The sequence below is a fragment of the Candoia aspera genome, chromosome 14, assembly GCF_035149785.1.
Source record: "Candoia aspera isolate rCanAsp1 chromosome 14, rCanAsp1.hap2, whole genome shotgun sequence".
NCBI classification, from domain to species: Eukaryota; Metazoa; Chordata; class Lepidosauria; order Squamata; family Boidae; genus Candoia; species Candoia aspera.
The window spans coordinates 462,348-487,964 of NC_086166.1; the positions used below are offsets into that span (position 1 = coordinate 462,348).

The 25,617-nt window shown below is 57.6% G+C and overlaps 1 protein-coding gene and 1 non-coding gene across 2 annotated transcripts; both read right to left on the reverse strand.

Annotated features, from left to right (window-relative positions):
* Positions 1 to 1,402: 1,402 nt before the first annotated feature.
* Positions 1,403 to 1,474, reverse strand: TRNAT-CGU (transfer RNA threonine (anticodon CGU)). Its single transcript has one exon. It is a non-coding gene; the product is annotated as a tRNA-Thr (tRNA).
* Positions 1,475 to 10,284: 8,810 nt separating this feature from the next.
* Positions 10,285 to 24,863, reverse strand: CLCN7 (chloride voltage-gated channel 7). The gene is made up of 25 exons (XM_063314978.1): positions 24,720 to 24,863; positions 22,457 to 22,528; positions 22,266 to 22,337; positions 22,031 to 22,096; positions 21,330 to 21,462; positions 20,806 to 20,915; positions 20,633 to 20,713; positions 19,997 to 20,059; positions 19,556 to 19,639; positions 19,272 to 19,365; positions 19,021 to 19,085; positions 18,822 to 18,938; positions 18,369 to 18,423; positions 17,852 to 17,912; positions 16,544 to 16,682; positions 15,837 to 15,930; positions 14,957 to 15,126; positions 14,682 to 14,733; positions 14,048 to 14,175; positions 13,568 to 13,653; positions 13,189 to 13,321; positions 12,645 to 12,704; positions 12,230 to 12,406; positions 11,881 to 11,961; positions 10,285 to 11,495 (listed from the first exon to the last, which is right to left on the reverse strand). The coding sequence occupies exons 1-25, from the start codon at positions 24,831 to 24,833 to the stop codon at positions 11,409 to 11,411; spliced, it is 2,394 nt and encodes a 797-aa protein (XP_063171048.1). The 5' UTR covers positions 24,834 to 24,863; the 3' UTR covers positions 10,285 to 11,408.
* Positions 24,864 to 25,617: the final 754 nt, after the last annotated feature.

Sequence of the window (25,617 nt, forward strand, 5' to 3'; positions counted from 1 at the left end):
GCCCAACCCGGTGCGCTCCTGATGGGCGAGATGCCAGCCTCGGTTCTCCCCAGTGGGGAGAGAACCTGGCACATCTGGAGATCAGACTGGCTACTCCAGCATTTGCCCCCCACTCCCGACCGACAACCCTCCTGGCGCTGCACTAGGTGTGAGGGGCGGCATTTCTCCCTCTAAAGGCACCGACTTACTGCAATTTCTTTCTTTCCACTGTGGTAAACAAGGAAAGAAAACACGTCTGAAAGAGCAGAAGCAAACAACAAAATCAAAAGAGCTCATTGAGCGTTGCAATTAAAGTCACCTTCCGAGCAAGAGGTGGGGAAAGAGCCGGAGACACCAAGGGGGATGGGCAAGGGGTACTTGGACTGCAACTCCCAGAATTCCCAGCCCGGGAGGGGGCGGGGCCGCGCCAGGGCTCCGGAGCCTCCTTGAATGGTTGCCCCCCCGTGCCGGCAGGCGCCCGGGACCCTCCGCCCGGCCCCAGCGGTTTCCCCCTTTCGCTCCGGGGGGGGGGCTCCGCGATGGGGCGCCGCCCTCCGCCCGCGCAACTCCCTGCCACCAGAGCCAGCGCCGGCCGCCCCAGAAGTTAGACCCGCTCAAGCGCGGGCGGCCGACGAGCCGAGCCCACGCGTGGCCACGTGCAGGGGGCTCCGCAGGAGGCAGCGCCGGGACATCGCGGGCACCTGTCCCGGGCGCGGGCGACTTACCCTGCTCCGCCGCGGGGCTCTGGCGGGCGGCGGCGCTCCTCGCCCGCGGGGCAGCGACTGCCTGGCAGGGGTGTGGCCGCCGGGGAGGCTGGCCGGGCCGCCTGCGCCTTCGCCGCCGCTCCGGGGAACTCCCCTCTCCCGGCAGCGCCCACGAGCGTTCCCCGCGCCCCCGCCCCGGGAGGGAAGGGCGGCCCCCTTGAGGTCTAGCCGCTTGGCTGGGAAGGCCGGTTCCTCTGTGGGTCGCGCCCAGGCCGCCGGGGATCCACGGGGGCCCGGCGGGGGTGGGGTTTCGGGCGGCCGCCCCGTCCACTTTCCCTCGTGGGGCGTGCGCTGGACCCCGATGGCGGGACGCGCGGGCTGCTGCCCCCTGGCGGTCGAGGCTGGCACGGGGGGCCGGAGCGCTCGAGGAAAGAGGACACTGGCTGCCCCCCGACACGCGTGGGCAGAATGGCCCCGCTCCGGCGCCCCCTTCCTTCCTTCCTTGCCAGGGAGGCAGCGCTCGCTCCTGGGGAGACTGTTGCGCAAGAAATAAAGCCCCCCACCCCCGTCTGGAAGGGCCGAGCGACGAGGAAGGCTGCGTGTCCGCCCGCACGTGGGAACCAGCGCCGCCGCCTGCAGGCGCTGAACCTCCCTAAAAATGAGCCCCTCCCACTCCTCTCGCCCCCGCCGGGGTAGCCAAGGGCCTGCTGGAACTCGCGAGGCACGGACGGGGTTCGAACCCGTGATCTTCGGTTTACGAGACCGACGCCTTACCACTTGGCCACCGCGCCTGCGTTGAACGGAGCTCTTCGCTCCCTTCTAGGCTGGCGCCGCTCCCGAGACGTGCGCGCGCGCGCCCCGCCGGCCCCGCGCGAGAAGCTCCGCCCCGAAGCGGTTTCTGAAGGAAGGGCAGGCCGGGCGCCCCGCTGCGCAAACGCAAAAAAGCCGGGCCCTCGTGCGCATGCGTGCCGCCTTGTCCCGGACGCCCGGCTGCGCGGGAAGACGCCTCGGCCTCGCTCTGGCCGGCCGCGCCTCAGGAACGGGCGGCGGGGGGTTCGCCGCGCAGCCGGCCTCGCCCTGAGCGACTAGCGCGCGACCTGCGAGAGGCCCGGCTGCGCTTCCACGACTCTAGACCTCGCAGGGCCCCGCGGCCGCTTTCGGGCAGCCCCGAATCGCGGAGGAGGACGCCCGCGCCGCCCCTGCACCCGGGCGAGCCGGCGGAGGGGTCGGAGGAAGGCAGCGCCGGACGCGGCGGTCAAGCAGACGGTTTAATGGCCTCGGCCCCCCGCTGCCCCGGGTCGGTCTGGCCGGACTCCCGCCGCCGGCCGGCCGGGCCCCTTCGGCCGCCTCGGCCGGCCTCCCCGGGCTTGCTCTCGAAGCGGGCGACCTGGGGGACGCGGCCCCCGTTCATGTCCAGGATCCGCTTGGGCAGCGCCCAGCAGACGGTCCTGAGCGCGGCGCCCCGGCCCTCCGGAGGCAGGCAGACGTAGCAGAAGGGCCGGCGCGGGCGCCTGCGGCCCGCCTCCACGCTGAGCCTCAGCCCGGCCCTCTGCCGCGGGCGCAGCGCGGCCTCCAGCTGCTTCTTCAGGTGCAGGTTCAGCTTCTCCTTCGTCACGTCCAGTTCGAAGAAGAGGCTGGCCCTCGTGATGGAGGCTTCCGGTTGCCCGGCCCCGGCGGCCCGCGGCCCGCGCTTGCTTCCCAGGCCTGTTACGCCCAAGGAAAGGGAAAGGCCCTCCCTGCGTGGGGCTCGGGCTTTCTTAAGCCCCTCCGCTCTGGTCTTGAGGGGCCCTCCAGAGCGTCTTCCCTCCATTTCCTTCTGGGAACCCCTGGCTGCCTTGGCGCCAGCTTTTCTTTCACCAGCAGCTACATCTTTTGGGTCAAGAGAAGATGAGAACGCCCTGTCAGGGAATCTCCTGCCACCCCTTGCTTGTTTAGCGACAGTTATTTCTCCATCTGCCTCTGCTCCTATCTCGGTGGACGGTGAGAGGGCCGTGTAGCGCAGCGTTCCTTCCAGATCTGCCTGTTGGCTCCCCTCTTTCTGGCTTCCTGTCCTTGTTCCTGTCTCGGTGGACGGCAGGAGGGCCGTGTAGCGCAGCGTTCCTTCCAGATCTGCCTGTTGGCTCCCCTCTTTCTGGCTTCCTGTCCTTGTTCCTGTCTCGGTGGACGGCGGGAGAGCCGTGTAGCGCAGCGTTCCTTCCAGATCTGCCTGTTGGCTCCCCTCTTTCTGGCTTCCTGTCCTTGTTCCTGTCTCGGTGGACGGCAGGAGGGCCGTGTAGCGCAGCGTTCCTTCCAGATCTGCCTGTTGGCTCCCCTCTTTCTGGCTTCCTGTCCTTGTTCCTGTCTCGGTGGACGGCGGGAGGGCCGTGTAGCGCAGCGTTCCTTCCAGATCTGCCTGTTGGCTCCCCTCTTTCTGGCTTCCTGTCCTTGTTCCTGTCTCGGTGGACGGCAGGAGGGCCGTGTAGCGCAGCGTTCCTTCCAGATCTGCCTGTTGGCTCCCCTCTTTCTGGCTTCCTGTCCTTGTTCCTGTCTCGGTGGACGGCAGGAGGGCCGTGTAGCGCAGCGTTCCTTCCAGATCTGCCTGTTGGCTCCCCTCTTTCTGGCTTCCTGTCCTTGTTCCTGTCTCGGTGGACGGCAGGAGGGCCGTGTAGCGCAGCGTTCCTTCCAGATCTGCCTGTTGGCTCCCCTCTTTCTGGCTTCCTGTCCTTGTTCCTGTCTCGGTGGACGGCAGGAGGGCCGTGTAGCGCAGCGTTCCTTCCAGATCTGCCTGTTGGCTCCCCTCTTTCTGGCTTCCTGTCCTTGTTCCTGTCTCGGTGGACGGCGGGAGGGCCGTGTAGCGCAGCGTTCCTTCCAGATCTGCCTGTTGGCTCCCATCTTTCTGGCTTCCTGCCTCTTTTCCGTCTGCCTTTGCTCCTTTCTTAAGGGGAGCTGGGAAATCAGTGGAGCACTGTTGGTCTTGTAGCTCCTTCTGTGGACTGACAGCTTTCAGAGTCCTGATTTTACCATCAGCTGTTTTCTCCATCACTGCTCCACGCTTGGTGCTAGTACTGTCTCTGTCAGCTGGTTCTTGTCTCTTATTAAAAGGCAACGGAAGAACCACTTTCTTAATCTGGATCTCTTTACTTTGTCCATATGTTTCAACACATTGCTGGGTGGTGGCATCTGTAAGAGAAACCACCAGTGACCGTGGCGGGTGTTCTTCAGCATTTTCAGAGGGAACACTGGGAGCCAAAGTTGTCTGTTTAAAAAGGTCTATGAAAAGTACATTCTGAGATTCTTCTTCAGGGGCTATGCAGGGGAAAAGGGAGCCCTGGGGTGTTTGTGGCTCTGGGTTTAGGAGAATTTGTTTTAATTCAGTCCCAGATGGGGCTCTCCTCTTGGGACTCTTTAAGACTATTACAGGAGGGCGTGGCTTCTGTGAAACTTTCTTCTTTGTGCTGGCTGGATGCTCCATCGGCCTTGAAATACCTGAGGTCGTCTTTTCCGTAGATTTTGAACGCAGTGTTGGGATTCCCCATGTGTAGACCACGTATTTGTGACTGATATTGAGGTCAATGATGCAAAGCGCTTCTCTGGCAACAAAGGAGAGCGAGAGGTGTTTGGGCCGTGGGATTTTGTTGCCAAAACGAATCAGCTTTGGCAGAGGCTTTACAGAATAGATATTGAAGGTGCGGAAGGAATTCTCAACCATTTCGGGAAAGGCTCCCTTTTGAATTTCCACCATTTTCACAGTTAAATGGAAAAGCAGCTTCCTGAGTTTTTCTGGTTCCACTGAGAAAAGAACATAATTCCTTTGGGTTCTCTGAGGATCTCTTGTTTTAAGGCCTAGCTTCTTTCCAGGACTGTGGAAGCCCCCTTTTCTGATTTCTTCTGGGTCTACTTTGTGGAAAATATAGTACCCTTTGGACCTTGGAGATACCTGTAAAGATTTCATGTAGACAGCCATGGCATTTCTAGGTGGAAAGTGAAGCTGTGCTGGAGCTTCAGCATAGCTTGGTATCAGTAAAACATTCTGCAGTGGTCTTTTAAGATCCCCGTGGAAGGGGTTTTTCAGAGACTGAAACTGGTTCACAGACTTGCTGACCAGAGTGGGAATCCCACACCGTTTCTGAACCATTTTCTTCTTGATGTGGAATTCCAAGAATTCTCTGCTTTTCTTATCCATTGCTTTTAGAACCAGTGGAGTTTTCTCCGGGGCAGGGAGCGTGCTGGTGGGGTCCGCGGTAACGTTTGGCTTGGCGGGCTCCTCCTCCTCCTGAGAAGGAGTGTTCGGGGTGGGTTCCTCCACTGTGTTATGGGGTTCCTCTTTCTTCTCCTTCACCCTGATGTCAAGACACTGGAAGGTTGCTTGGTCCAGCAGGGGTAGACTCAGAGGCTTGTCTCCCGTCCCCTCTTTATCCATGACCGTTAATCTGGGAGGGGAGGTGGTGGCTCCCATATGGATTTCAAGAGATTTCTCCACCAGGATGACGTGATCCTTTTCTTCAAAAGCAGAGCTCTGGAGGATACTTATTTGTGCAAAAGAGGACTGAGGGGCTCCTTTTATTTCGGGACGTCTTTCGGGGGATGATGGGACGAGTGATGGTTCCCGTTTCCTTTTCTTCAGGTGATCCTCTGATTCAGAGGGGGGAGAATCAGAGCTGCTGGTTTCTGAAACGTCCGAAGAATCAAGGGTTGTCCATGAAGCATCTCTGGCAGTGCTGCAGCGCAGGTACAGGCACTTTAGGAGCGGCACGGAGAAGGACGAGCCGAAGGAGGGGGAGGAGGAGGAGGAAGAGCACCTTCTCAGAATCACGTTGCTCCTTAACGGGGGGGGTAGGCACAGGCTGTGCTTCCGATGCAAGCTCTCCTCTTGGCACTCTCTTCCTGGGCTTTGATACGGCTCATAAGGATGTCTGTGCGCCTCACACGGTGGTTCATAACTGCAGAAAACAAGGGAAAGCAACCTTTTCCCATGGTGTTTGACAAGAAGAAGGTCTTTCCACTTCCAGATGACCCCACTTAAAAATATATACGTTTAAGCTGAAGTTGGACTCAGGAGAAAAAGCAGCAGCAGTTCGCCTGCATTGAAAACAATGTGGAGATGCGTCCACAGTTTCTGTCAGCTGCATCCGTGAAGCTGCTGATCAGTTCAGACCTTTGAAAAAAAGGCCTTCCTGATTCACTAGGCCACCCTTTCCTTTTTGTCTAGATAGTTACACCTAAGAGGGGCCCCTGAGGTTCACCTGGGATTCAATACCTCCTCTAAAACCACAAGCGCTTGCTGTGAAGCGTTCATTATATAAAACCAGGCCATATTTATATTGGAAATAATTGTTTGTGCCTATGTGTGCATTTCTATTAACTCATAAAATCTTATGTGATTAATTGCCAGTTTTAAAGATTATTGACCAATAATCTCCCCCCTGTGGGGAGAAATGGGTGGTGATAAAAGATTGATTGATTGATTGATAAATAAAATAATTAGACTTTATATTTAAAGCTGCATCTTTGTCTGGAGGCATATTGAAGTTTGTATTTGATAAATGGAGGACTATGCAATCTAAATAGGCTCATAAAAATGATAAAATATGTTTATACATGTTGCATTTTTGTAAGTGGCAAAAAATCCAAATATATCAGATCTACAACCACCCCTTTTATAACCTTGGTTTGATGCTCACTGCATTTCTGCAATAAGTGTATTCCTTCCCTGTTGGGAATTCTTTGGAATTCTTCAGAAGTCTGAGGGACTGCTGTGAATTTGGGGGCACGTTTTATGATGCCCAGATAGGTGAAACTGCCTGGCCGGCTCCACTACGCCTCCCACTGCCCCGTAGCAACACAGGGAGCCTGAGCCATAGCCAGCTCACCCTTGCAACTTTCAGTGGCACCCACAAGGTAGTTTCTCTGCTGTCACCCAAATTCTGAGACTTGAAGAAGACGCAGTTGCAAAGAAGCCTCTTACAGAGACTGAGATTTTGCCTACCTTTCAGAGTCAGATGTTAGTTGCTTCCCACAAATGCAACTAGAGTCTGGTAGAAAAAAGCATATATTGAGAAGTTTATCTTGATGATCAACTTACAGCGATATTTTTAAAACTTCTATCAAGTTGCCTTGAATAACTGCTATTTAAAAGAAAAACCTGTCAATGATCTATCTTCTCTGAATGATAGAGAAGGAATTGGATAAATAATGCTTCTGGAGCAGGCCTAAACCCAAGTTACACAAATGCAGAAATAGGGGATTTGGCAAAAGATCCGCTATGTCAGCAAAACGTGAAGATCTGCGAATGGGGAAAAAACGGCAGTGTTCCCAGTGGAATGTCATAGGGAGAGTCCCATGTGCCACCAGCACCTAGTCATGGTGTAAACAGCAGCCAATCCCTGGTGAGCGTAAAAATAATGCTACTGGGGACCACATCCACTCCAGAGAAAGATGAATTTGGAATAAACATACGTTTTGTTTCTGTTACTTGAAAGTCTTTTTCTGTCTCCTCTTCAGACTCTGCTTCTGGCTGTGTAATGGAAAAAACGTTACTGGGTTTCAAATTTTCTTACAAGAGTAGGTGCCTTCTGGCATCCTAAAGTCTTAATGTACAAGATGAAAATCACAATAAACTTAATTAGATGTGTTGGAAAAGATGACATTAGATTCCTTTTGGTTTAGGGCTACCGTTAACTAGCATGACTCTACAGCATGAGGGGAGAGGACTGTTCCAAGCCAGCTGCCCTCAGGTTCGTGAGCTGGCACGGGCAGCCTTGGCTCTTTTGGTCCAGGCTAGCTGCCTCTAGTGTTACATGAGATGCCCAGGTTGCTTCTGCTGCCTGCCAGAGTGCCACCTGGCAGTTCTGGATGGGGGCGAGGACTTTGCTGAGTTGGTGCCCACGCTCTGGAGGGCTCCCCACAATTGCCTCTTTGGTGCCCGTCTTCACCTGCTTAGGCGGCCTCTGGGTGAACAGATGCTGAACTGCTCTTTGGCTTCTGATTTCCTTCCCCTGGACAGACCCATGGGGTCACACACTTTTTTAAATGGATATGGTTTACATTGTTTGAATTTAATTTCTGTTATCTAACATAATTTTACTGTATGTTGAATGTTGAAATATGCTTGTATGGGGTAGTCAGTCAGTCCTCTCCAGGAAAGCCATGACGCTCTGGGTCAACTCAGAGGCCCATCTAGACCAGCAACCTGTTCCCTAGTCACCTGCACCCAGATTAAGCCCACAGCCCGCTCCAAAATACAACTGGTCCCAACTAGATCCACAAACAAAAACTTAAGTTCCCTCCAAAAGGCAGTGTGGCTGGTTATCACCCATGTTCTAACTGCCTTACCAATATTTGGATAATGCGTTCTCTACCAGCGAAAGACGGCCTCTCCGAACTCAGAGGCAGTCTACCCCAAAGCACAGCAGCAGAGGGCTATGGCCTTCCTGCTCCCTGTCGGCTTCTGGGAGCATCTTGCTGGCAACTGTAAACAGGAAGCTGGACTTGATGGGCGTTTGCTTTGACCCTGCGTGGCTGGCCCCGTGTTCTCAGAGCTTGGTCTGCCCAACACTCAGGTTTTGCCCCCATGAAGCCCACCAAAATAATTCATGAAGATAGAGTTTGTAGTTACAGCAACTGACCTCCCTTTCTCTTCTCGGCCATTTTCAAATCCAGGGTTTTGTTCTCCAGCTAAAGGGTGGTCTTTAGGGCAGTTAGGGGCTGGGCTAAGCTCATGTAGATGAGAGCTTGTGGCTCGTGGGTGCTTCTGGTTAGACAAACGAATGGGCGCAAGCTGCACCGGTCCCCGTTACTGGGCCGTGTCGGATAATGGAACACGCTTAGGCAAACCTATCTCTTTACCAAGGAAGGCGAGATTGGCTGCGCCACACAGCGCTCTGTTGTGATGGGCTGCCGCAGCCTGACTTGCAACATGGCCAGGCAGGAGGAGGACCACATTTCAACCACCAGCCACAGCAGCAGCACAATCGCCCCAGCCAGGAGGATTCCCCAAGGGGATGTGGGAATCGAGCAGAAGCCCAGCTGCGAACATAACATGTTGTGGAACTGTAGCAGCTTATTTCCTTCCTGGCAGGACCTGGCAGGACCATCTTTTCCTTCTGCTTCCCCAGCGGTCTGGCTATGGAGGGAGGGTCCCCCGCTGAGGTCCTTTTGCAACACCAGGGAACTGAGCACCAAGGCCGCGTATCCGTATCTCATGGTCCTTCTGGCAAATTACATCCTCTCTCCATCTCTACCACCTGTGGGGTGGCCAGTTGCCAGCCAGGAAAAATGGGCCAGTGGTCCTACCAGGTGGTGGTCAGATCTCATGCATGACACAATAATGACCACTGTAAGGGCAGTTGCTAAGGGACGTCTGGCCTTGGTGCTGGGACCTGCTTCTGGAGGGTGGGATGGTTAGAGCTTCGCACATCCTTTCTGCCCCCTCAAAGTCATCCCAGGGGAGTTTGGATCTGCCTCATAAATCTCCCACCCCTTGGTCCTTGCGCTACCTTAGGGCCTCGCAGAGGATAAATTTACAGCCGCTTCCCTGGGATGGCCCGTCAAGTACTGGAAGACCATTATCGCGACTCCCCTTTGCCGGCTGAACAGACCCATTAATTGTTCCCCATAGTTTTTAGCCTCCAAGCCCCTCACCATCTTCATTGCTCCTTCCACTTCCTAGAATCATCCTTGGTTCTGTGGCAACTAAAACTCGACACAGGGATGCAGCTGCCATCTGACCAGGGCAAGATACAGTGGAACTGTCACTTCCTCTAGTTCGACATTATGCCTCTGTGGATGGCATTGCTTCTTTGGACAGCTGCAGCTCATATTTAATCCGTGGTGCACCAGGATTATCTGTGATCTCCTCGGATTACAATTAAGCCAGGCACCACCTATCCTGCACTGTGCATCTAGTTTTTTCCACCTAGGTGCAGAATCTTACATTTCTCTCCACCAAACAGCGCTTTGTTGGGTGAAGCCCAATGTCCAAGTCTATCAAGATCCTTTGAGCCCAGAGCCTGTCTTCTAAGGGTTAGCAATCCTCCCCAGCTTCGTGTCATCTGCAGATTTGAGGAGCATGCTTTGTATCCCCTCATCCAGGACACTCATGAAAACGAAGAGTGCTGGGCCCAGGACAACGTTTAAACAAAACAATGGTTTGACACATGGGAATGCTGCCTAACGAAGTGGTTAAAAATCATAAAGAGGAGAGAGATGGCATTAGCGTTTCAGCCAGCATTTCATTCTTGTATCGCAGCAATGCAAAATTGTTCAATTTTTTTTTTAATCGTATGGTATACCAGTTTGGTGTTCATGCTGCTTTTTTTCTTGCTGGGAAATCCTTGTGAGGTCCAGCAGCCAGATGTGTAGACTATTTAGCCATGACAAGTCACATTGCCTGGGGTGCACCACGAGAGGCTGGTCTACATTGCACCAAGTTGGGCTGAGAGAAAGTGACTGACCCAAGGTCACCCAGCCGACTTTCATGCCTAAGGCAGCACTAGAACTCACAGTCTCCTGGTTTCTAGCCCAGCACCTTAACCACTAGACTAAACTGGCTTGTTCTCAGTAACAAGGCCAGAATTGAAGAGGTAACTTTATTACCACCAAACACAACATGGAACTTGTGCACTGCAGCAACACTCTGCAGGTGGAGTTGCAGCGCAGAATAAGTAGCCCCACTGCCCAGTTAGTCCTTGGATGGGCGACCACCAGGGAATCTGAGGACTGGAGGCTGGATGGGAGGAAGGAAAAGCACCAGAAACCACTGCATTCAAAACACAACTGGAGGGAAGTTTTACCCCCTCACTCTCCTCCATCCACACACAGCCTTCGAGGCAGGGCAGGGCCCAAATAAACCAGGCTGGAGCAGGGATATGTTTATTAAGGTGGCATTCTATGCTTGAATACCCGCTGGCCCTGGCAACCAGGCTTCCCTGAAACACTCCGCCTGAAGTGCCTTTGCTTGGCTTGCAGAACCCGTATTTGTTCTGGCTCCATTTCTCACGTGCCCCAGCCCCTCTTCAATCCATGGGGTGGCACAGTCAGGGCAATATGAAGAGCCAGTAGAAGGAGGGAGAAAGAGCTCATTCATTTTTATTTCAGCACAAAAAAAGGAATTTTGAGGTGCAGCTGCACACGCCGATCTGCACGCAATGCCGTCTGCACACTTCCAAGCGCGGAAACAGCCGGTCCCACCCTGATGCTCTGAGCACCGGTGAGAAGACCAGCCTTGCTTGGTCCGTTCCAACCACAGAGAAAAAAGTGTGAACAGCTGGAAAAGAGCAAGTCTGGGGGTGACTCCAGGACAAGCAGCCCCCTCTGGGCCAGAGGGAAGGGAGCTGAGGCAGCCGGGGTTTGAGCCAGCTCGGGACGGCTCCTGTGTATGAGCGGCACGCCGTTTTGCGGCTGTGAGGGGTCTTCGAAGGCACGGCCGGTGAGCGCTGGGCAGGGGAAAGCTCGCTGAAAACCCATGAGCAAAATGCAGACGGAAATACACGCCAAGCCCAGGTTGCGACAGCAACAGGGCTACCCGGCACTGCTGCTCTGAAGGTTCTCTGTGGAACCTGCAGTGGACCCCACCCCACACAGGGCAGCTGAGAAAGGGTGCTGGGAGGTCTGGGGGGGAAGCGGGGATGCCGTTTCAAAGCAGGCGCCCTGCCGACGGGGCCTCTGCGCTGGCTGCCCTGCTGGGCCCCCGAGAGCAGAGCTGGAAGGCTGGAAGCTCCTGATGCACCACATGAGTCTTGAGCAAAGTCACGTCTTGGCCAGGAGCATCTCCTCTATGCCCTTCTTCCCAAGCCGGTAGCGGGCCAGGTCCTTCCGAGTGACCAGGCCCACGACCTGCAAGGAAAGGGGGCGCACGCACTCAGGCTGGGCAAGCGGCCCCCCCACCTAAGGGGCAAGGTGACGAATCCAGCCACTGGGGAAGGGGAAAGACTCGCCCAGCCAAAGGACATCCAAGGGCCACCTTGGGCCAGACCAGAACCTCCCCACCCCCCTCCAGGCCCCAAACCCATCCCTCTGGCAGGAGAGCCTCTGAGCTCAGGCATGTTAGAGCGGGGAATCCAACCTGGCCAAACAGTTCCCAAGGCAGGCTCTGATGCACGCTCTGCTGATCTCCTCAGACCAGCCCCGCGCAGGCACGCCAGCTCGCAAGAGACCCCCCGCACCCAGCCCCGGCTGGCTCTCCCTCCCACACCGAGGATGACGACGGCAGGTCGCCTACCTGGTTCTGATTGTCCACGACCACCAGGTGGCGCAAGCCCAGGGCTCGGAAGAGCTTGAACACCCTTGGGAGAGAGGCCTCCTGCAATCCGAACCCAGGGCCGGTCAGACGGAGGAGCATGTGCACGGGACAAAGGCACGGATGGCGGCAGCCCAGAGGCACTCCTGCCCCAAGCCTCCTGCCAAGCCCAGCAGATCAGCCCGCTTGAACTTGCTGCTCCTGCACCCGCCAAAGTCAGGGGCCTTGCGCAGCCTGGACCCGGGAGCGAGATGTCCCCCAGCTCAGGATCATCGCCCCCCCCCCCACTAAGCCTGGGGAATCACCCAATGTGCTCCGGGACCCGCTTCACCTGCGGCACGGCATACGGCGAGGGATTCATGAACTCCGTCAGGTCCATCATGCACTCGCGCTCATCCTGGGAGACATGGATTGACTGGATGGGGGGGAAGCGGGGGTAGGCGTCCCGGAAGTCCTTCAGCTTCAGCCGCCGCTGCCGCAGAGACAAGCTGGCACGCTCCACAAACACCTGCAGGGAGACAGGAAGCACCCCAGGGGAAAGCGCCGCAACAGGCCAAGGCAGGGAGGGATAGACTGGATACCCCTCCCAATAACAGCCCCTGAGCTCCACTTGGAAGCGTTACTCTGGGATGGTGATTGCAGAGCTGGCAAGCGCAGGCTCCATTCTCTGCCGCAGCGTCTGCGCTTCCTGTGTGCCATCCCAGGTCTCCGTTGGCCTTATCAGACCGGGCCCTAAGCCTACCTACCTTGTGCTTCAGGAGCACAATCAGCTGAGAGCGCAGGATCAGGCCCCGCAGGCCCATCATCTGCAACGAGAGGGGCTTTTGTGGGTCACAGTGGAGCCTGTTTTCTCCCCCCAGCAGGGATCGCTCCCACCCACTTGGCAAGGCAAAAGGGTCTGCAATGGAAGGATCCAAAAGACCCCGTTCTGGCCCAACCCCGGGCAGACACCAGGTCACGCTGCGGGCTCTCTGTCGCTTCTACATTGCTGCTCCTGCCCACTTGGAACCGGTTTATCACCAAGTTCTGTTCTGGGCTGAAACATCCGAGAGGCCACCCAGAAGATGAGCTCCCGAATGTGGGATTATAAGACTCCCAAACCCATCGAGGTCCTGCCAGCAGCAAACCATGCCTGCCATGGGGACAGCAGCTCCCCAGGTTTCAGAGAAGAGACTGCCTGCTCCTCACCAAGGACTCCAACCCCAGCACCTTCCACCGGCAGAACCACGCTTTGCTGAGAAGCACCTCGGCAAAACGGGGGCGCCACCCCAAGCAAGCCATCTGCCCCACCTGGTTGTTGCCAGGGATGCTCTCGACAACAGGGAAGCCGTTGTGATTGGAGGCCGTGTCACTGAGGATGTCCACGATGGTTCCCACTTTCTCGCTCTGCCGCAGGCAGGTCACTGGGGTGCTCATCACCTGGCTGCAGGGAGGGAAGCACGGACCCAGACCCAGCCACGGGTGAAAAAAGACTGTTCTCGGCCAGACGCGTGTCTTTCCCACCAAGGCTTGCAGGCCGCACCAACCCCATCTCCAGAAACCCTCAGGAAGGGGCCTTCGGTGACAGGCCTAAGTGCCCCCCTCTGTTGCATGAATCCCCTCCGACCCCCTTTCTCTGTTCCAACCAGGCCTGGAATGAGCCCAGCGGGGCACTAACTGGTCAGCTTACGTGGCAGTGAAAGAGTGCGAAGTGACTGGCGCCTCCCAGTGCAAGAAGGGGACGCTCTGGAGCTGGATGTGCATGTCATACAAGCCCTGGAATGGAGGGAGAGAAGTGGGTCAGCCAAGGCAGATTTGAACATGGGAGGGAGAGTTGCAGCGCTGAGGCCGAGGAGTGGGCACAGGGTCATGCTTCACAAGCAGAAGCTGGCTACCAGGTCTACTTTGTAAAAATTATCCATGCTTTCACTGAGAATTATTTTTGTGGAAGAAGCACCATGTAATGGGCAACGACGGTCTGCTAGATGGAATCACAACTGGGGGGGGGGCAAGTCATAGAAGTGCCCCCATCTCACCTGTCATACCAAACAGGGCCTCAAGGACGGCACTCTCCCAGCATCGGGCACTCCAAGATAAAACATTTCTGGGACGGAGGATGCATCGCCCTCCCGCCAGATCCCCTTTGGCAGCTGCAGCGCTCGCCTCTTACCTCCACAAAGAAGTCCCCTACTATCTTGGCTGTCATCAGGACAAGCATGATTGGGAACCCGTAGGTGACATTGCCCGTCGCCTCCATCATGATGACCGTCAAGCTCAGTGTCATCCTCACGATCCCCCCTGGAAAACAGCTGCACTGGTACTTCTCCAACCCCTGGAACAAGCACCTCACTTCCTCGCCACTCCCAACTGGCATTTGGGCCAAGGCAACCAGGAGCCCAAACAGCCAGGAGGCTGCCTTACACAGAGTCGTTTCCCCGCACAATGTCCCCAAATGCACCGAATCCGCCCCTCGATCCCAGCCAGAATGGCCAAAGGGCCCGGGTGGCTGGGAATTATAGGAGCTGCAGTCCAAGCAGCCAGGGAGCACCATGTTGGGAAGGAAGATCCACCTGCCCAGCAGCAGCTTTCTGGCCTCCTGTCAGTGCTGCAGCCAGGGACCAAGCCTTGGGGGTCCTGAGCGAGCCCCCAGTCCTCGGCTCTGCTCCTCCCCAAAGGAACCTCTGGGAAGGGACTCCTCTGGGCCAAGCCCAGCTCCCCACGCTCTGCTCAAGTGCAGCCGGGCCCCTTCCTCCCCATGCAGGGGCACTGTGGCCTTGGAGTGGACCCCAATCCTCCGCACTCACCCAGCTGCGCTGCTGCTCCCATCAGCGCATACTTCCCCGGGTCAGCCCTGATCTGGAAGGCAGAAAAGAGGCAGTCAGGATGGCAGCCAGGAAGGGGGGCTCCCTGGAGGCCTCTGACAGCACGGGGGACAGAAACCTTCTCCGAGGTCAGTGCAGAATGGCCCAGACATGGGTCCCAGGTCCTGCTCGGGCCTTCTCCTCCCTTCTAACCCCCCCTCGAGAGGGCCAGACAGGCTCCTCCGGGGTCTGTGGGGAAGGGGAGCCACGCGCCTTACCCAGCCACCAGCAACGTAGGCCAAGGAAATGCCAAACAGGCGGCCCCAGGCAGCGCCGATCAGGAGGGAGGGGATGAAGACGCCCGCAGACACCGTCAGCCCGTAGGTCCAGCAGGCCAGGAAGAAATACACCAGGGTGAACAAGCCCAAGGTCATGGGGTCATAGGTGCCTGGGGGGGCAGATGGAGCCTCACTCCTCTCGCCTCCCAGAGCGTGCCCCTCTCGGGTCTCAGGGATGGACCAGCCGCCCCCTTTTTGGTTTTCTGTCCCTCCATCGCCTGCCTACCCATCGGAGAACAAACACTGTGCCCCCCCCCCACCCTGCCATCAGCTCGCACAGGCGCTTAAGCAGCACTGCCAGCGAATGCTCCTGGCCAGGCCTGGTCGTCCTGACAGGCAGATGGCTGCCCCAGTTTGCCCCACGGGCTAAAGCAGCATCCAGGAAAGCGTTTCCTTTCTAGAGGGGCTGTCAAACCTCCCGGCAGAGATTAAGATGTCAGCAGCCAGACTGGACAGCAGGAGGGGGAGACCGGCTCGCCATGGGAGCAGAAGCCACTGCTCCTCATGCAGCCGAGGGGGATCTTTCTTGGCCAAAAGGCTGCCTGGGGGCAGATACTGCAGGGCAATGCCTTGGAGCCTCAGCAGGGGTCGGTGAGCTTACGAGGGGCAGGGCGGTTGGCCAGTCGGCCACAGAAGACTGGGAAGGCTGCGTCGAGCTGTTCAGTTTCACTTAGCAGCCACCGTGGCTAGTAAATGGTGGGTCGAGGTTTACTCAGCACAAAATACAAATCCAGCCCCTGGAGTCTGTTCCTGATACCATGGTTAAGATAAACTGTGACTTAGTCCTATCCACGTCTGTTTTGCAACCAAGGCGGCTGACCTGGAGGGTCGTGGAACAGGCGGACAACGCTCTTCTCGGGCGTGTTGAAGAAGGCGGCAGCCATTGAGTTATACTGCCCATCCGGGCAGAAGAGCTGGTGAAAAAGAAAGCGGGGGAGAGGAGAAGCCGTGTTGCTGTAACAGTGGGGAAAGGCACAAACATCACATCCTAGTGGAGCCTCAAAACCGAAGGGGGCTGCATTTAACCCTGTGGCCAGCCCAGCACCCCGCCCCGTACGTCCCCTCCACACTGAAAACTCCATGGAAGAGGGACTCCCCACGCTCAGTAGACGGAGCAGCTGCTGAACTGCTTATACCGGGGGGAGGGGGAGCCGCCCAGTCACAGGGACTGCAGCAGAATAAAATCCTAGCAGAACGATAGCGACAGTACTAGCAATAACAACACAGCCGTTCTTCCCAATCTTTAGCCACGATCCCTTCTCTTGCAATGAAACTCAGTGATTCAAGCCTTAGTTACTTCTAAGTAAGAAAGTCTGTTTTTTCCATTGATGCAACATAAATGAGAAGCATCGCCCCCACTCCTCCAATCCCTGGTTTCCACCTGGTGTCTGCAAGGACTTCTTTGCCTGCCTGCTGTGGCTGTTTGCATGCCTGTCAATCCCAAGGACTGGGCTCCTCCGCCAGAGAGCACATCTCCTTCCAGTTCAACACCCCTCCCCAAGGGAAGCACCCCCCATGGTCACCCACCTGCAGCGGGTAGGCCATGCTGTTGTCTTGGAGAGGCTGGCAGTCCACAGAGACGTAGATCAGGACGAATGCAATAGCTGCCGTCACGGCCCCCACCAACATGGACTCAATCACCTGAAGGCACGGGCGATGGATGTACCTGGGGAGTCAAGGTGCCGAAACCAGGTGAGCCAGAGGCTGGATGGGACAGTCATAGACAGGGCCAGACCTCTGCAGCGCCACGGGACACAGGGAATAGCTGCTCCTGGCAGCACGGCCCTCCTTGCCCACCTGCCTCAGGAAACCAGGGCTCCAAAATTCTAGCTTCTTATCCCTTGCTGCAGATACACGCAACTTTTCAGCAGCTGGGCAGGAAGCCGTAGAGAAGAGCCAGCAGGGCTGCCCAGCGCCGATCCTGTTTTCCACCAGCTCCGGAACACATCGGGCATCCACCCTTGGCCTGCACGCCAGCGTGCCATGCCTAGCAAGTCCCTTGCGGAGCTCCTTTGGCCACCCTCTTCCCAGGCTGCCCTCCTCCTACAGAGGTGGGCAGCTGGAGAGCAGAGTTGTTTTGCTCCTTCCTGGGAAAGCAAGCCGGTCCCAGGGAAGGGGAGGCATCAAGGAAGCAAGAGGGAGGCCAAGCAGGGCAGGTGGCCATCACACTGTAAGAGAGCCGAGGCAGAAAGGAGCACTGCAGGATTTCAGCTCAACCGTTGCTCAGGGATGCGAACAAGCTCCTTAACAGCTCTTCTAGCCAAAGCCACCGGCTTCCTGCAGCGCTCTGGATGGATTTGCGAGAGCCACACAAGGAAGGACCCAGCTGCACAGTGGGAGCTCCCTTGGCAGCAGGACATGTTAACTAGGAAGTTCCTTTGCCACCAAACTATTTGAGCCTGGTTGAATCTGGCAGGAGTGGTCAATGGCGGCACCTCGTTGTCATCACCACTGTCGCAATAGCTCCCAAAAGCCCAGGATCGTCCCCGCTTTGAGTCTGCTTGGCCAAGCAGCAGCCCCTGAGAACCCCTTGCCCGCAGATCCGTTTCACCAAAGGCACTCCCAAGGAAAAGCAGTGGAACTGGGGGCTTGTGCTCACAGACAAGGCAGGAGGCCTCTCTGCAGTGCAGCCCAGGCAGAAGAAATGCCTGCATCCGCAGAAGCAGCTTTCCCGCACAAAGAACTCTAGTCATTAAGATCTGTGGGAAATCTGCCTTCTGCGCGAAGGGAATCTGCAGGAAGCAGGTGGTGTATTTAACATTCAGAGCTCTCCCACACCCCACCCAGGCCCCCAACAAACCCAGATTAAAGGGCCGAACTCTGCCAGGGTCTCACCTGATCCGGAACATGGTCAGCCAATAGTTCAGGGCGTTGAATGTGGCCCCAAGGATCCCCCCTGCCGCAGGAAGGAGAAAAGGGGTTAGTCGAAGGTAGGCCAGGTCAGGACTCGGGCACTGCAGGGGGATTGCAACTCTGCTTCTGGGTTTTAAGGTACAACAAGAGAATCCTGAATGCCCGGGATTCCCTCTGTCCTCTCTCACACCGTGATGTGGCCCTGAAGCTTTCCTCCCACCCGAACGTACATCACACCTGCAGGTTCAGGAATTCAGATTTGTGGACAACAGCGTGGTTACAAGCAGCAGATAAATAAATGGCATGCTAGGTGGCATTTGGACTCACGGCAGAGGCAGCCTCTCCTGTCTGCGTGAGACTTCCCATGCTGTGTGGCGGGCAGCCCCATCACCAGAGGGGCCCTTTTCTCCAAAGCACCCGGTCTCCCAGCCACCAAGCAAAGCCAGCCGTGGATGCAGGCAAAGAGAAGCCAGATCTCTGGGCCAAAAGGGTTTCTTACCCAACACGCCAATGAAGATGAAGATGGGGATTTCTTCGAAAGTGTATCCCATTTTCTAAAACAACAGACAGACAAGGGTGGGTGCCCAGGAACCCCACGAAGGCAATGTGGTCAAGGACCAGGGGCTGCCTGGCACCAAGCCACCCCAGCCACCACCGAACCCTTTGCCAGCTGACCAGTCCACAGGAGGCGCAGCGGTGGCAGTGGCCTTGGCTGCCCCCAAACAGCGCCAGGGCTCCGCTGCTCGCTCTGCTTTGCAAAGGCACTCCCAGCGCCAGTCCAGCAACTCCATGGTGCTGCACCCTGCTTAAGCCGTTCTGGATTTCATTTCCCCCAGAACAAAGAAAGGGGAAGACCAGACAGCAACAGCCAGGCCTGGAGCCTCGGTGGGGGAGGCGAGAAGCGCGGACTGGATGGATTCGGCAGCTCCGGTGGAAGCGACGGCGGCCCTACCTCAGAATCAAACCGGCCGAAATTGATGAGACCCGGGCTGGAGAGGTCCAGCGGGTTCCCCTTGTAGATGCTGAGGATGGAGTTCAGAGTGAAGGTGGAGATCATGGAGGCGAAGAACTGCGGAGAGAAGTAGCAACAAGGTCCCTTGGCGGGGCTGGACCACCACGGGGAGCCCCTCCCCCCCCTCCCCGGCACTCACGATCCGCCACGTCAGGAACTGGTTCCAGAAGGAAGCGCCTTCTTCCAAGCTGAAGAGGACCCCGCCTGTGGGGGGAGGGGTGGGCACGCGTGAGCAGGCAGCCGTCTCCCCGGGCAGGGGCCAGGCAGCCCGGGCGGAGGGGCCCCCAGCGGCCCTCGCCCTACCCAGCTCTTTTTATCTTCCTGGGCTCCAGGCAGAAGCCCCATCTTTGCCACAAAGAGGCTCAGGGAGGGGGGAGGAGGGCGCTTTACCGACAGGGGCCCCGAAGGCAGCTGAGACGCCGGCAGCAGCTCCGGCAGAGACGAAATCCCGCTTCTCTGTGTCCCTCCGGAAATACTCAAAGATCTGCGTGCACACAAAATACGGCGTTTGTGGGCAGCCAGGACACCTGGTGCCCAAAGCTGGCCACACCCAGCCTCTCCTGCGGGGGACAGGACAGAAACTTCAAGGCGGCCACCCGAAGGCCCGTCCCAGCCCAGGCCCTGCAGCGTCTGCCTCCCATGCCTGCCCGGACCTCACAGGCGAAGCTACTGACCCTGAAGTCCCTCTTCAAGGAAGTCGAGCGTCCTTGGGAAATCCCGGCTGCGATGACGGCCCCCGAGTGGATCATCGGCCCTTCCTGAAAGTGAGGGAAGCAGAACCGAGAGGCTTTGAGTGGGCTTTCAGGGCAAGATGGGGAGTCCCCATAAATGGACTCGGGGAGGGGTCTAAAGCCCCCCCACTAGGAATGCCAGTGCTTGCCCATCCCCACTGGCTAGTCCACCCAAACCGGCAGCGTGACGTCCACAGTGCTCCTCGTGGCTGTTTCTCCCTTCCCTGCGGGGCTGCCTGGCCCAACATCAGGTACCAGTTCATGCGGGGCAAGTGCCATAGCTGCACCAGGGCCGCCTGGGGGCAGGTGGAGAGTTTCCCAGCACACAAGGGGGATACGGCCAAATCACCAGCACTGGGGCAGCTCCCTCCCCTCCTCCTTTACCTTCCCCACCGCCAGGCCTCCGACCACGGAGAGAATCACGCCGCAGACTTTAACCATCAGGGTCTGCAAGGGGAGGACACAGATGGGGCTCAGTCGGGGGCTCCACTCTCCCTTCCTGGCTGGGCAGCCACTGGGTTGGGCAGGTGCTAGACACCCACGCCAGTCCTCCAGGCCCTTGCAGAAACATTTCTGTGCCATGAAAGGCATGCTTCTCCCTCCCATGCACTTGCTGCTTTGGCCGCAAGAGCCCCAGATGGGGAAGGAAGGCTGGCCGGGAGAGACACATGCACGCACGCAGCAGCTGCATGAAGCCGAGAATGCACCTGCCCGCCCACCCCTAGGCCATCCCTTTTCACCACTTCTGCCTACTTTTACTGATTTTTTTTAAACTTAATTGTATTTATTACACTATAAACTTTCAACGCAAATTGTTGATTTTTTAAAACCAATAGCAGATAAATACATGTGCCTCTTAAATCAATTTTTCCTGCATTCCTTTCAGATCAAGTCCAGGTAACCTTTGCGTAACCACAGACCTTGTAACTCCGCACAACTCCTCTTCCTCATAAAGCTAGAGTCAGCCTGTGTGTGCCCTTGTGGGAGAACCGCAACACAACACAACCCCACACCCCTGACCTTCAGCCGAACCACATGGGGAATCTTGACTCCATTCAGGTAGCACTTGATCTGAGGAATTCCACTACCGGCCGCCACGGGCTGCAGAGGCAAAGGGCTTGGTCAGCAGGGGCTCTGCTGCAAGGGAGGGCGTGCCAGCGGGGCCCGGTGCCAAAGCCAAGCACAGGCCTCACCTCCAGAAACGCGACGACAATGGAACCAGCCATCACAAAACCTGCATTCATGGTGGCCCACAGGAGCAGGGAGAAGGAGAGACGTCCTGTCTCAGTGAATTTATCAATATCTGGCAAAAATAAGCTTAAAGGAAAACAACCCAACCAGAGATTCGGTTTGTCATATCAGGAGGAGAGTTTGCTTTTTCGTTCAGCACCTACGTTTACAGAGCTGTGTCATTGCTGTCATCATCCGCCCCAAAGCCAAACTGTCCCACCCACAGAGATGAGATTGCAGCTGGAAGCTTGGGAGACGCAGTTCTCCAAGGCCCCCCAAAAGCGCAGCAGTGGAATGTGCTGGCAGGAAAGCAGGAGGGGTGTGGGTGGAATGGACGGGAAGGGAAGGGAAGGGAAGGAAAGGGAACATTGCGGAAGAGAATGCCGATGCCAGGCCAAGCTGAATCCCCCTGGCTCCCCAAGAGTGGGGAGGCTAGGACCATCACGCGCCCCATCCTGGCTGCACCTGCCAGGGGCCCCAAGGATACTGCCCTTCACCAGCTTGTACTTGAGCCCAGCTAAGGTCTCCACCATAATGTCGATGAAGCAGGCAACCAGGCCGGTAAGGATGCCAATCATGGCACAGATGACCCAGCGCTGAATTTCCACTGTCCGGAACGCCTGTATTGGAAGAGGGGCAGTCAGAGCCCCGCCATTCCGTGGGCAGGCTTGCTGCGGCCTAGAACTCAGGGCAGGCTTTTAACGCCGGGCAATTGGCAAAGCGAGGATCTAGATCTGCAGCGGCTTCTACCTCTGACATCACCCCTCACCTGCAAGTACTTATTGTGGGTGAAACAAGACTCCCCCACCCCTTGATCTAGGCGGTGGTGGGGCTCCCCCTCCCTTTCAAGCCTTGGCCCTCCCCCTCCCGCCTCGATCCAGCATTCAAAACTACCATTGGCTGCCAGAAGCACGTTTTCAGTCTGTGCCACAGGACAGGCTGAGAATAAAATTAGGAGGCCAGGAAGAATCCCACCTGCCCCAGAGCTCCCTGAAGGGAGGGAGAGAGGAAACCGGGGTAGTGGCTGCAGCAGGGAGCATTCACCGGGTTCCCCCCTGAGGTTCTTCGGATTAAGCAGGCAGACACGTAGGCCAAAGGGAAGCCAGCCGCACCAGATGTTTCGCCCCGGAGAGGAGGGGGAGGAGCCCAAGGCCACCCGGCCTCGGATACCCAGGAGAGCGGACTCACCGTGTGGTTAATCCTCTTCTCCTCTTCCAAGAAGAGCTGGTTTTCACAGTTGTCATAGTCCAAGCTCTGCGGGCGGTCAAGAGACGGAGAAACCCTTCAGGGGAAGCACAAGTCCCCAGCCCCCGTGGAAGAAACACCTCCTCCGCCTCCCAGGTCCCCAGAAGCAGAGTTCCCTTCCGGGATCACCCCCACCCCACCCCTCTTCCCAGGAGGAGGCTGCTCCAGGGGCACTCACTTCGTACGTGAGGGAGAGAAGCTTGTCGTTGTGTGGAATCTCGCTGGGCAGGGACCGAGAGGCCTTCACTTCCTGCAACAGTGGAACTCAGTTAACACTGAGCACACAAAGCCAGGGCCCTGGACTCAGCCACGCTCCCGTGCCCCACCTTCTGCCTGCCCCCTCCCCCTCCCACCAGGACCCTTGCTCACCGTGCCCTGGTGGTCCCCAAGATCTACATTGCTCAGGCGCCCAAATCGTGAGGAAGACGAAGAAGGGGTCAGCTGCAGAGACAAAAAGCAACTTTGTCAGTCGCTTGAGCTGCCAAGCTTAATTTTGGGGCTGGAAGAATCCAGGGGCAGAAATGCGTTTTCCCTGGGATGCCAAAGACATCTGAAGGCAGAGGCAATGGGGTTTTCTTCATCAACAGCCCGCTTGCTGCATGAATTCTTAAATTTCCTCTTTCGGCACATGGCACGTGACATTCCAGCAGGGAATGAAAAGCTTCATTCTGCTGGCGCTGCGGGGGGTGGGTGTGGAAGGAAGGAAGAGCCTTCGTCCCAGTGAAGTCACAGGGAATGGGTTCAAATATTCCATCACACTACTGTGACTGAACAACGCAGGAGTCGAGACAGATTTAAATGCTTGGCATTTAAAGTGACATTTTAAGCAATAAAAAGATTGTTTTATGTAAACTCTCTGTGTTGGTAGCGTCAACATTTTGAAGGCACTCAAAAAGAGCCAAAGGAGGCCAGTTGTTAGTAAAGCAGCAGCAGCAGCTTCTTCACTGCAAAATAACATGCCCCCCCCCTGCAAGAATTGGCAACACCCCAGACCCTTCCTCAGCAGGGTGGCCTCTGTGCCAAGAGATGCAGGCTGCGCCCAATCAGTCCAGCTCCAAAGTTACCAATGAGAAGTGCCTCCTCCCACGGGACCCTAATGACCCTAATCTCAGAGGGGCCTTTGGGGGGGCTCCATGCACCAAAAGCCACGTGCCTCAGATCTGTGGACAAGGCCTCCTCAACCAGCTGTCACGCCAGATTCCTCTTCTTAAAACGGGGTTGCCTTGCTGCAGCAGCTTTATCATTCATAAATATTCACACTGATCATAGACCGCCAAGTGTGGGAAAGATTCCTGGCTAGGTTGGGTGGGTGAATGGATGGGAGTTGTAGTCCAGAGCATCTAGCAAGTGCTGGACATGGAAGGCTGGAGCCATTGATCCCGGGATAGGCAGCAAAGGCACCTGCCCTGCTGCAGGCAGCACCCCACATTCCCACCTCATTTATCGCCTTCCCAACCCACCCAGCAGCAAATGTTCTAAAGCGAGAAGACCAGCAGTGTTTGGAAAGAGAGGGAAACGAGCAGTGGATTTGCAAACGAGGGAAGCCTTCTGATGATGCCAAGGATCCCCGATTCTATTTTGTATGGATAAAACGAAGACGGGTTTCTCAGGAGGAACCCTCTGTGAATGCAGCAACAATTGGCCAGGAGAGCCCCAAAAGGAGCAAGAGGCCTCGATTCAAGCAAGCTGTTATCCAGCATCCTCTCCAGGGCCCAAACAGCAGCTCCCAAAGTATCTGGAGGCCTAGGAAATTGCTAAAGGACTGCCAGGAACCTGACGGGCAAAGGGTTGTCTGTGCCAGCCACTGCTTGGGGCCAGAAACAAAGCTGTCATCCAAGAGAGCAGGTGGCCCTCCCTGGGAAGTGCCCGGTCCCTTCAGCCTCACGTGCTGCCCGACTAGGCATAGGGGCCGGCCCTGCAAGGCAGGCCAGGCCAGGCAACAGCCCTCGCAGGGATGCCTGGACCGCTACTGGACTTTCACTGGGTATCATAACAGAACCTCGACGACTTCTCCCAGACCATCGTCCCAAAGGCTGTTCAGAGTCCCTTCCTCACACTTTTGGCTTTCAGGGCCAAGCACCCGCTTCCCCTCTCCCACCCCTCCCTGAGCCAGAGCTCAGTTCCTTTGCAACAGGGCCCAAGAGTGCCCCACCACCCGGCTGCCCGGCACCACTGGGGGAGGCCCGCTTTGGACCACAGGGCTGGTTCTGCCTAGCCACTTCGCTTGTTGGTTGGGAAACTCCAAAATGTCCCTCTGCCTGCAGCCAGGCAGCCCTGAAGGACACCACCTTGGAGGGCACGTGTCCCTTTAGCTATGGGCAAGAGGCTAGTCCTTGTTGAGGCCCAGGGACCCCAGGTCACGCTTGCCTGGGATCCCAGAGACGTGCCATTCCCTGTAGGGGAGGGAAAAGCATTCAGCACATGCTCAGAACTCTTATCCTTCTTATTTTATGAGGCAGGCCCCGGCTACTGCCCGTAGCCCTCCCGAAGCCCCCGTTCCCCCCGTCTGCCGGGCCCGTCTTCCCCAGCGCCGCCTGTCCCTGGGCTGGGAGCGCCGCTGCCCGCGCGTCGGGCTTCTCCCGGCTCCAGCGATAGACTTCTCCTGGCCACGGGGGCTCCCGCCCGCGCTCACCTGCCTGGCCGCGGCGGCTGCGCCCGTGCCGTTCAGCAGCGGCGTGGTCTCCCCCTGGCTCTCGGCCTCTCCCTCCCGGCCAGACCACGACACCCGATTCGCGACGTTCGCCATCGCCGCTCAGGAGGCCGCCGAGAGCTGCTGCGCTGGGCGGCGCGGCTGGGCGGGCGGCGATCATGTGACCTTCCGCAGCTGGCGGCGGCACGTGATCCGGCCGTCTCGCCCGCCCCGGAGCATCGTGGGAGATGGAGTCCCATGCCGCCCGGCGGCCGCGCTGCCCCGCCTCGCCGAGGTCGGTGCCCTTCGTGCCCTCGGGGATGCTCGCGGTCCCGAGGCGCTCCTTCGGCTCGGGGTGGCGGACGGCTTCGCGGCTCCGCGCTTCCAGCTCGTTGCACGACTTCCCTGCAGAGGAGGAGGCGGAGCGACGGCGAGGGAGGCCGGGGCGCGGCCCACCGGAGAGTCCGCAGGGGCGGGTCCTCGGGCTGACTCAGGGTCTCGGGCTGCTTGCTCACGGCCACGCGGGCTGGGGGTCCCGAGGAGCCGCCGCTCCCTTCCTTCCCTCGCCGACCCCAGAGCGACCCAGCAGGCGGACCGGAGCCGGTGGCTGGGCGGGGGGCACCCCGGGCGCCTTGCCGCAGCTCTTGCGAGGAAGAGGAGGTCGTCGCCTGGATTCCCTTTTGCTCCGAGCACGACGCGTCCCGCCCCGGTCTAGAGCCTCGCGCCGCCTCGCCACCCGCGCCCCCGGCCCGAAGCACTTCCAAATGGATGGGGCGGGGCCGCAATGCCTCGTCAGAGGCAACTTTCGCCCCTTTGCACCCCTCTCCTGTTGGTGTTTTTTGACCAGGGGGAACAAGATGGGGGTGCTACAAGGGATGAACCTTTCGGCAATGGAAGGGCC

Coding starts and splice junctions, on each gene's coding strand:
- CLCN7 (XM_063314978.1), bottom strand. CDS start 24,833: ATGGCGAACGTCGCGAATCGGGTGTCGTGGTCTGGCCGGGAGGGAGAG. Junction 22,338..22,456: donor TTGGGGACCACCAGGGCACG/GTGAGCAAGGGT, acceptor CCACTGTTGCAG/GAAGTGAAGGCCTCTCGGTC. Junction 19,366..19,555: donor CCTTGAAGAGGGACTTCAGG/GTCAGTAGCTTC, acceptor GTGTGCACGCAG/ATCTTTGAGTATTTCCGGAG.